We start from the raw sequence: 10,574 nt of genomic DNA on the forward strand, positions 1-10,574 counted from the left end.
GGAGTGGACATTTTCGCAGAGTCTGCAGAGGAATAATAGACCAAATTTTAATTGAAACAGTGATAACTGGGTAGCGATTTTTGTTTTTTGTTTTGTTTGAGACAGGAACGATCAGGATCCCTAAGAGATGTAGAGAAGAGAGTGGTTTGTCTCCTTCCTCGGACTATGAGCCAAAACAAATCAGCCCCTGATGGTCTGGGCTGAAACGCAGCTCACTGGATAATTAACTCCATCTTTCCAGTCCACCCTAACTGTTTATTTAGTGTCACCCTGCATTACCATCACTAGCACTTTCCTCTGAACAGGAGGAGCTGCAGGCTTTCACCTCCCCAAAGGAAATTCTTCTTAGCTTAGACAGATGCAGTATACAGGATGTACATTAGCTGACAAAAAAGTTGATTGGAAATTCAATGGAAGATAAGAACTCTTGCCCTAAGGTAATATTAATAAAGCAAAGGAGGCAAGAGTGTCTTAGGTTCTTCAGAACAGATTCTTACAACGCTCTCCTTCACTTTCCAGAAAGGTGCTTGGCATCTATCTAATGTTGAGTGGTGTCTTCTGACTCAAATCTGGCAGTTGGCAAGTCTCTGGGCCTGAGCCTTCACAGAGCGCAGCTTAAATCTGCCCTTTTTCCCCCAGGTGGCCAGCCCACCTTCCTCAGCCCTCCATGGGTGCCCCCACCTTTTTAACCACACCACCACTCAATGTGGCGGGTCCCCACCAGCTGAGCCAGACGCCCCTACCCGGACTTCAGAGTCTACTCGCCCTGCGCTGCCTGGGTGCCCGATATCAGCACAGCACGCTCTGTGAGACCTCACAGCTCCTGGGGAAGCAGGCGCAGGCGCCAAGAGTCGTGAGGAAGGGAGAGGAACGAGAGAGAGAGAAGGAGGAAAGAAAAAGAGAATAGAGGGATCCAGGTAGAGAGGAGAGGGTGTGGTGTGTGTGAGAGAGAGAGAGAGAGGGAGAAACGCGGAGAAGAATGAGAATGAGGCAGCGAGGGAACGAAAGGGACAGAGGGTGAGATGGAGATAAGAGAGAATAAAAGAGGGAATGAAGGAATCAGAGGTTCACACACACAGAATGAATGAGCTTCCTCTTTCAGATTGAAAAGAGAGGATGAGGTAGAAAGAGACACAGAGAGAGACCAGACCTGGGGACACACACAGAGGGAGAGGATAACCTCTCCAAACACACACACTCCAGCACTGTCCCCGTCCAATCTGAGTTCCCTCGCGGCGGTGTGTCTCAGCCATTCTCTCTCCTCTCTCTTCCTTCCCCGACCCCGGAACAATGTGGAGACTGTATTTTCAGGAGCCGCGCGGGGCGGTACGGTTTTTAGCAGCAAGCTGGGCTCGCAGCCCGCTCTGTTTGTCCAGGTGTGGGCAGGGGGCGGCAGTCTCCCGGCGTCTTGGGCTGCCGCTGCGTTTTCGCACCAAGGAAGCGGGAGGCTCTGCTCGCATGCTTCCCGCTTCCAGGAGAAAACTCCCTCCCTACCTCCATACATAAATATATTAGGGGAACAGACAAATCTTCATTGTTCAGAAATAAGCCAAGGAGGCCGGCCGGCTCCCCTTGGCCCGGCCAAGCGAGGCTGGAAGGAAGGGAGGGAGAGAGAGGCGGGGGCCGCGCGGATCCGGTGTCACGTTGCAGATTCCCACTAAAGATAACGAAACGTGATCTATTTTTCAGAACAGCAAGTGGATGGGAAAGAACCTTGACAACACAAAACTCATTTACTAATGGACTGGTTTTGGGTTTCTCTCCTTTGGGTCCGCACATCGCCCTGCCTGAGCCCTCGGCCTATTCAGAGCTCGTGGGGAGCAGCGTACCCCAGGAGGCAGGTGGGCGGCTGCTCGGGTGCCGCGCCGCCATCGGAGCCCGGGATCCCGAGGGTCGAGGGCACCTGGAGTTTCCGACCAAGTAGAGGAAAAAGATGGACGTTGTCACTTCAGCCAGGATTTGGGGAGTCTTCTCACTGCCCCAGAGCGACGACGCTAATTTATTGAAGAGACACCTCCCAAAGCCCTTCCCTTCCAAATATCTGTAGGTAGAGTAGAATCCCCGCTGTCGCTCTTAATGGCAAAGGAATGCCAAGAAAGCCGGCCGGGAGCCTCAAAGCATCTCGCTCCAAGCCAGAAGGGAAACAAGTGAGTCCCAGCCAGAGGTTTTTGAACCAAGGCCTTATGTCAACCTGACCGAGAAACCCCAGCACCAACTGGTGCCTCTGCATTGACATTTCCATAGACCAGTTGTGCGCACCCGGCCGTTACCTGCACGGAAGGAGGCACAGGAGAGCAGAAACCTGGTGTTGGGAGCTCCTTTCCAGCCGCGTTACCCTCGGGAGCCGCGAAGCGGCGAGGGCAGCAGCTAGAGTTGCTCGTTGCCTTTAAATCTCCGCCGCATCTCTGTTTTCTTGTGATTTGCATTGACAGCAAAAGGTTTTAAGTTACTAGAACAACTCAAACCTTTCTGTGTGCGATTTAAAATGGATCATTTGGTTTATGTGGTTTGTAAATTCATGTCATTTTACCTCTTTTAGTGGTTTTCAGTGAAAGGTTCCATTTTGGGAAACCTTATATATCTGAGCCAATAATTAACATTTATAACGATTGGTTCCCCTAACCGAGGGATTGAAATAGCAGGTAGGCTGGTTGGTACAAAGCGAAAGGCACTTTTCCTTTCTAGTCACGCGATCTACTGGATTGAACGCTAGGAGAAAGGCTGGCGGGCCCGGGCACGGCCTCCAAGGACGAGCACCACATCACATCAGCCCCGGTGCCCGCAATCGCGGCATCCACACGGTCGTCTTCCCAGTTGTCGCCAACGTCTAGTGCGTCTTGATTCCTTTTGAAGAGAGATGAAAAGAAGTGGGCAGGGAGGTCTGGAGGAAGCCGGAAAAAAGGTGGTCATATTGGTGTCTAATTGTCATCTCTCTGCTCCCTGTAAATCAATACCTGCCCTTATTTGTCCAAGCTGTGCCTCATTTCCTTATACAAAATTGTTAATTATAAAGTACACCCCATACTCAATTTACCGTTTGTCTTTTAAGAGACTTGGTTGTACTTACAGACTCCCGCCCATCCCCCCCATTCCTCTAACACACACACACATTGTAATTCTCGCTCCAGACTTTAGGGCATTAACTGATTTTTTAGAGCCGAGTTTAAGCCTCCGTTCCAGTCCTCACACAGCTGCCATGTCAATAAGGACTGTTCCAAGCAGAGACGTTCCTTCTGGCAGGACACTGCAGCTCCTCAAGACTTCATCTGAAACATCATGAGCACTAAAATAAGACCGCCGGGGAAAATTACCAGACACATGGGCATGGGCTCAGCTTTGCCAGGTTTCCAGTTTAGAAAGTAAGTCATTGGGCACACAGTGTGGTAGGGGCTCTTTTGAAATAATATGCCCCCATTAAATGCATTTAAAAATAATCCCAAACATATTGAAATATCAGCATCTATTTCCAAGGTCTAATTGCATGGGATACTGCAGGGTTTCAAAGATGCAAAAAGCATTGTTTGGGAGTTCAGCGTAGAAGCAGCTTCATGTCTACTCGGAGCCTCCTGAGAGACAGCTAGGGAGTGGAAACCCTTCATGAGTTTAAGATGTACATTGCAGGGTGAATTGGACTGGGTGCATTATTTTAAAACCATATAAATAATACAAGGGGAAACAGACACAGTGCTTCTCCTTCTTCCACTCCCACTTATGTCTCAATATGTAAATGGTTCTGCGATGCTGGGCTCTTGCTGATGGAATCAAAACATATTTAAAGAAGACAAGCAAGTTTAAAGAACCTAGAGTTTGCTCCTTGCATTCACTAAGAGGAGACATTTAAATCAAAAGCATTTTTGAAGTGTACTTAAAATTCTGTTTTGAACTTATCTAATCAGAGATAAGTATAGTCATAAAGTCACTCTCCTTCCACCGTTTGGCTCCCCTTATCTCCAAGCATTGTTCTTATCTCCTGCCAGTCTCAGCTCTGACAATAGATTATCTTTGTTTAGAGACGCTAATTGTTTTCAAAATCTTTTTAATAATTGCTTTGGAACAAGGTGTGCAAATGAGGCTTAAGATAATTACAGCTTCATTTGTTTGTGTAGTTTTAATAAGCATTCTCCACACATACACAAAATAACAGATGATAGGACTGAAACTGCAAGACATCTCTCATTCCCTGGCAGTAAAATAGGCCAGCATTGCAATCTACACACACACACACACACACACACACCTCTTTATTTAATCTTCTTGGAGCCGCTGTCGTTCTCGCTTTGAGGGCAGTGTCCCTCTCAGAACAGGGCAAGGATTATGTTACAACCGGAGGGCTATTGGAGCCGGACACAGTTTTATTTAATTTACACCCCATCCAGCGCCTTTCGCGCGAGGTTCCCAAAGCATTTTTGCTAATAGCAAGTAAATCTTCTCGGCATTCCTCGGTAGCAGAGGTGGCCTTGGAAAATGCAACCGCACTAATGGGGAAACCGAGTCCAGAAGCCTGCCCGCTTAAACAATAGAACATTAAGATACCAAATCACAAATGAACCCTCGGCATCTTTATCTGCTCAGCAACTATGTTCTACACAACTCTTTGCGTGGTCCCAAATACTCGAGGCCTTTTGAGAATGAGGGAAGCGCTATACAGCTGGGAGTATCTGTGCCCTTTGGAGGGCGGTGGGGGCAGGAGGGAAGAGAGGAGGAAATTAGGTTTGGCTCCTGGAGCTGAAGCCAGCCGGGAGAGAAGCCATTCTTCCAGCGGTTGCAGCCCGGAGCACTGGTCTGCTCTTGTATTATTTATCGCGTTCCATAAGCTATTCATCAATCCATTACTTATTCATTCCAACGTTAAGGTAATTAAATATGAGCTCACCGGGAAAGGGCAAGTCTGCAAGGGACAGAGACAGAGTATGGAGGGAGAGGAGGCGAATCAGAAGGTCTGGAGTCATTGATTTGTGCAGAAATGTGCGCGGCTGCCCTTAGGTGACACTGCAGAGGGGGCTCACTTTTCAAGGTCCTGACGCGCTCACCCACTCCCACCACCCCCGTCCCCGGTAAGCACCGCTCCCTCCCGCCTCCCCACCTCGCTTCCCACCGCTCGCGGTCCCCCTCCTCCCACCACTCCCTATCCCTCGCTGCACAGCCTCGCCCTCCCCGCGCGGGGCGGCGCGGCCTCGCGGCCCGGCCTGGCGGCGCGCGGGCTGGCCAGCCCCGGATAGGCGCCGCCCGCAGCCAATCAGCGCGCCGGGGACGCTGCGCGCTTTAAGGCAGCTGCGGGGAGAACAGAAACCAAGTTCCCCGGCAACAAGCAGCATCCACCCGGCGGGAGGCCGGAGCCAGCGAGGCCCGAAAAGCTGCGGAGTGAGCCGGACGCTCCTTGTCCAGCGCGCGTCCTACTCCTCCTCCACTAACTCGGCCGCCCGTCCCCAAGCCTCGACTCGCTTTTTAGCCTTCGCAAAGCCTAGGGAGGGGGTTAGGAGCAGCCGCGCCCCCCTCCCTGCGGCTGCCTCCTCCTGCTTTTTCGGCTTTGCTCCCTGCCGCGTGCGCCAGGGCAGTGCGCCCCGGCAGGCCCCAGCCATGTCGATGCTGCCATCGTTCGGCTTCACGCAGGAGCAAGTGGCGTGCGTATGCGAGGTTTTGCAGCAAGGCGGGAACCTGGAGCGCCTGGGCAGGTTCCTGTGGTCGCTGCCCGCCTGCGACCACCTGCACAAGAACGAAAGCGTGCTCAAGGCCAAGGCCGTGGTCGCCTTCCACCGCGGCAACTTCCGCGAGCTCTACAAGATCCTGGAGAGCCACCAGTTCTCGCCTCACAACCACCCCAAGCTGCAACAACTGTGGCTGAAGGCGCACTACGTGGAGGCCGAGAAGTTGCGCGGCCGGCCCCTGGGCGCGGTGGGCAAATATCGGGTGCGCCGAAAATTCCCGTTGCCGCGCACCATCTGGGACGGCGAAGAGACCAGCTACTGCTTCAAGGAGAAGTCGCGGGGCGTGCTGCGGGAGTGGTACGCGCATAACCCCTACCCCTCGCCGCGTGAGAAGCGGGAGCTGGCCGAGGCCACCGGCCTCACCACCACCCAAGTCAGCAACTGGTTTAAGAACCGGAGGCAAAGAGACCGGGCCGCCGAGGCCAAGGAAAGGTACGCAGAGTGATTCCCGCTGATCGGGCGACCCCGGGAAGCCTTCCTGTCCCCGCCGCCCCTTCCCGCCCCCGCAGGCACCAGCCACCGTGTCCACCCAGCCGGCCGGAGCCCTCCGCCGGGCGGCGCCCAGGCTTCCGCGGCACTGCGGCGAAAGTTCGTGAACTCTGAGATCGCTCGCTAGGGGTGGGGCGGGGGGGTTGCTCATCTGATTTGAGCGTCCGCGCGTGGGTTTCCTGGGATGTGAGTGTCGGGAAATGTTGGCGCTAGGTTTGTTTTTCATGCCTCCTTGGCTGGCTGGGGCGAGGAGTGGCGGGTGGAGAGTGAGTTTCTAGATCCGCTTAGAAGGGCAGTATTGATTGGTATCGCGAGGAGAGGGGTTCGCTGGGGGCTGAGGGTCTCGAATCTCTCTCCTCTTGCTCCCCGTGAGGGTGGAGCTGGCCTGAAACTTCTCAGCCTCCACTCCCGCCCCGTCCTTCACTCGCTCTGTCCTGGTAGTCTTCTGGGTGAGAGGTCGCTTCATTGCGCACTAGCTGTACAAAGGGAGGAGTCTTTCCAAAGAAATCCACAGAAAAGAGAGCTTTGGGAGAGTTGGCGCTGCATTTACTCCCTGGCGCCCAGAGCCCAGAAACGATTGCTCCTCGTCGGCTCCCTCGCGCCTGGCCGGGAGCCGCGGCTGGTCAGTCCCGCTGTCCGCGCCGCCCCCCGCCCCCCCTCCCCGGGTGAGGAAGGGGTCTCCAGTCGCAGACTTCTCTCGCCCCGGAGCTCAGAAGGCAATATTTTTTTAACCTGTCTCTGCCCCCGCCCTCCTCACGCTAACACACCCGGCCACCTGGCCCGGCTCCACTCGTTTGCTGTAGAGTTTCCGACCGAGATTCGGAAGAGCGTGTGGGAGGCGGCGGCGGCGGCGGCGGCGGGGAGGAGAGCGCTTCGGGGAGCCGGGCAGTTTGGGGGAAACCTAAGCTCCCGAGTTGGCTGGGTTTCTTTTGTTCGCTTCGGAGCCTGGGGGCCGAAGATGTCGCCGCCTTGTTCCCCTCTGGGCGGAAAAGCAGAGTCTGGATAAATTCAGCTGAAATGGGCTCTCTGGGAGAGAGAGACTGCGAGAGATGGGGAGAGAGTTGGGGAGACAGGCGGGCTCCGCGGTGGGGAGGACGGCCGAGCCCTCTGAAGGCAGAAGCGCCGAGGGCTACAAGACCCTGCAGTTCACCAGCACCGAGCGCCCAGACTGAGATCCCGGTTCGTCGCACAGGCTCCGGCTGTGCGGGGTCGCGAAGTTCCCCTGTGGGGAATGGGTGCGCTGGTGTGGATGCCCGCAGGGAGTCTGAGAGAGGGCCGTGAGGGACTTAGGGCTGAGCGAGTAACACGGAGACAGGGACAGTACAGTTCCAGGTAGACGTTAGTTTCAAAAAGGCCGTCCTTTAAGCCAGGCCCGAGGGCCCACTCCCTGATGAAATCGGAGAGACTGGCTGCGCTCCCTGTGTTTACTCAGGTCACTGGGCCGCTCTGGACACCACTTCCCATGACCTGTCCTGTGTCTCTGAGACCACAACCTCCGGGCAGGGGCAGGGAAACTCGACGGTTAATTGTTTCCTCAGGTGGGAACAGGACAATTGACTTGATTCACCACCAAACATCTGTTCATTGGGTGCTGTTCGTCCCCCGATCATTTTCTTCATCACCAACAATCATTTGTTGGAAGATTTTCAAATTTCGTTACTTCTAAATGTGATACTTGTTGATAGGTATTTAAAAATAACTGCTTGAACAAAAATTTAGAAATAATTTTTGTGTTTCAAATAAGCCCTGCTGATCTGGCTTTCTAAAATCTGGAAGAGGAAATGACCTGGCTCCCCAGGAGCTCTGTCCGTAGCTCCCCATTTCTCAAGTCTCTTCTGCCTCTTCATTTCCCCTAGGACCCTTGGGGATGGGTGAGAGGGCAGAGCTTCTCCATTTGGGTCAATGACTGATTGCACAATGGCCCTTTCCTCCTTCCAGCTCCCCTCCCTCCATCTCACACTTTTTTTTTTTAACCATATGGTGTTGTCCTCTATTTCTTAGGGAGAACACTGAAAACAATAACTCCTCCTCCAACAAGCAGAATCAACTCTCTCCTCTGGAAGGGGGCAAGCCGCTCATGTCCAGCTCAGAAGAAGAATTCTCACCTCCCCAAAGTCCAGACCAGAACTCGGTCCTTCTGCTGCAGGGCAATATGAGCCACGCCAGGAGCTCAAACTATTCTCTCCCAGGTTTAACCGCCTCTCAGCCCACCCACGGCCTGCAAGCCCACCAGCATCAGCTCCAGGACTCTCTGCTCGGCCCCCTCACCTCCAGTCTGGTGGACTTGGGGTCCTAAGGGGGAGGGATTGGGGCCTCGAAGCAGCGACTAGGGACACTTGTAAATAGAAATCAGGAACATTTTTGCAGCTTGTTTCTGGGGTTCTTTGCGCATAAAGGAATGGTGGACTTTCACAAATATCTTTTTTAAAATTCAAACCCAACAGCGATCTCAAGCTTAGTGCCCTCTTCTCTCCAACTCTTTCCACTTTTGCATTATTTTCCCTCCCAGTGTGGAGATCAGGGAAAAGAAAAAAAAAAAAAAACCCAAACAAACAAAAACATCCAGTCACCCAGTCTTGGTTCTGGGCAACCCGTGTTCCTGCTTCAGTAGCCTTTCTTTTTTCTTTTTCTTTTTTTTTTTTTCAATCAATGGGAATTACAAATCAACTGGATTTTAATTATTTCATTTTAATTTATTTATGGAAAAATGTTTTGAGAAGAGGAAAAGGAAATGAAAATGAGAGAGAGAGGAGATCAAAACAGTGAAAAGATCCTCCAGCCTGGGAGGAACTGGTTGCATTCTTAAGGTGAATAGGAAAAATACGATCTTATAACTTTTTTTTGATGGGGAAAATCAAGTTTACATTTTCATATTTAGTGTTAAACAATTTTATGTAGATTAAAATGAAAGAACAGTATTAGGGGAAAAAACAAGTGCCTAAATGTCTTAATGCTGTCTATGTGAGGCAGTTAGAAATAGAAGTGACCATTAGTAATACAAATACTTTTGTCAAATTTAGTGGGGGTTTTTGGTTGTTGTTTGTTTTCTTGGGTTTTTTTTATGGCAAACTTTAAAAATGTACCAGTGTGAAAAAACACTTTCCTGAATGCCATTACTTCTCATGCCCTTGAAGCTTTCTTATCTGTAGCCTACTCCTGTTAAGGGTTTCTCCTGTTCCTAGTTTCTAGCTTGCAAAAATACGTAACAAATCTAGCAACCTGGTATTTGTTACTAAAACAGCATGTGTTTTCAGGTTTCTTTTCTATTGTACCTAAACCAGTCTAAATTAAAACTTAGTAGAACACCAGGAGTACTGATTTTGTTTCTGAAAGGTGAGTTGTGTATTGCTGTCATTGGGCCCCCACCCCATTTTTTTTAAACGAATAGTTTTCTTGCTTTCTTACTTAATGGTGGTTATGAATTGCAGGGTACTTTGAAGGCCATCCCCTGAACCAGGAGTGGTGACTGAGTTAATTATATGACAGAAAAAGAGTGAATTTAGCTTTGGGGTATTTATTTATTTTTTTATTATTTAGAGATTCAGTTTTGTTTACCACTAGCTCTTCTCCACATCATTCGTATGTTAGCTTTTTTGTATTATTAACAAATTTATGACAAGACTGTGAAAGTAAAATAATTTATCTGCTTGGGGGAAAAAAAAAGGGAACTTGTACAAGGATAGCAACATTGTGAATTACTCTGTACAAATAGAAAGCAGACCAACAGGACAGGAGTTCTTTGCGGTGCTGCCTGATAGTGTCCAGAAAAACCCCAGTAATCATGTAGGCTCCAAATTATTTTTGCCTGGGGCAAAAATGATGTATCTTTGTATTTAGCTTTTAAAATTAGTGAAACAAATGGCATTATTTATTAAAATTCTACTCAGGATAACAGGATTGGCTTGCTTGTGCTTTGTAAAATATTACTCCCCAGAGGAAGTCTATTTTCTGACATGACAGTTTCATAATTTTGATTTTTCTCCATCTGTGTCACCATTAATATATTCATTTCTTTCTTACTCTTTCCTATCTTTCCTGTCCTGATCTAGAAGTGGGGGTGGGAGGTGGGGAGATTAAGGCCTTCTTATTATGTTTGTTTTATTTTTTTTAATGCTAAATGACTGTGACTGAGTTCCAGGGAGAAAGGGTCACTGTACTTAACTATAGTCACTTTTACTTATAAAGTCATTTTTCCCCTCAGTGATGGACAGATGTTCACACAGCCGCTCAGAGACCATCCTTTGGATTGGGAGCTCAGGGTCCCAATCTCCCTTGTTAGTGTTTTGGATCATTAAGTTGGTGTTTATTTAAGTCACTAGGGTGTTTATTCTCCACGTCTTGGGCCACGGAGAAATGCCACCCTCTGCAGGAGGGGCTCTC

The 10,574-nt window shown here is 50.4% G+C and overlaps 1 protein-coding gene across 1 annotated transcript; it reads left to right on the forward strand.

The window, feature by feature from the left end:
• The first annotated feature begins 5,288 nt into the window (after positions 1 to 5,288).
• On the forward strand, positions 5,289 to 10,075 carry LOC137750517 (homeobox protein SIX1). Its single transcript, XM_068524916.1, has 2 exons — positions 5,289 to 6,137; positions 8,196 to 10,075. Exons 1-2 carry the CDS (start codon positions 5,578 to 5,580, stop codon positions 8,488 to 8,490), a joined length of 855 nt encoding a protein of 284 aa, XP_068381017.1. The 5' UTR covers positions 5,289 to 5,577; the 3' UTR covers positions 8,491 to 10,075.
• Positions 10,076 to 10,574: the final 499 nt, after the last annotated feature.

The sequence above is a fragment of the Eschrichtius robustus genome, chromosome 1 (assembly GCF_028021215.1).
Source record: "Eschrichtius robustus isolate mEscRob2 chromosome 1, mEscRob2.pri, whole genome shotgun sequence".
NCBI lineage: Eukaryota > Metazoa > Chordata > Mammalia > Artiodactyla > Eschrichtiidae > Eschrichtius > Eschrichtius robustus.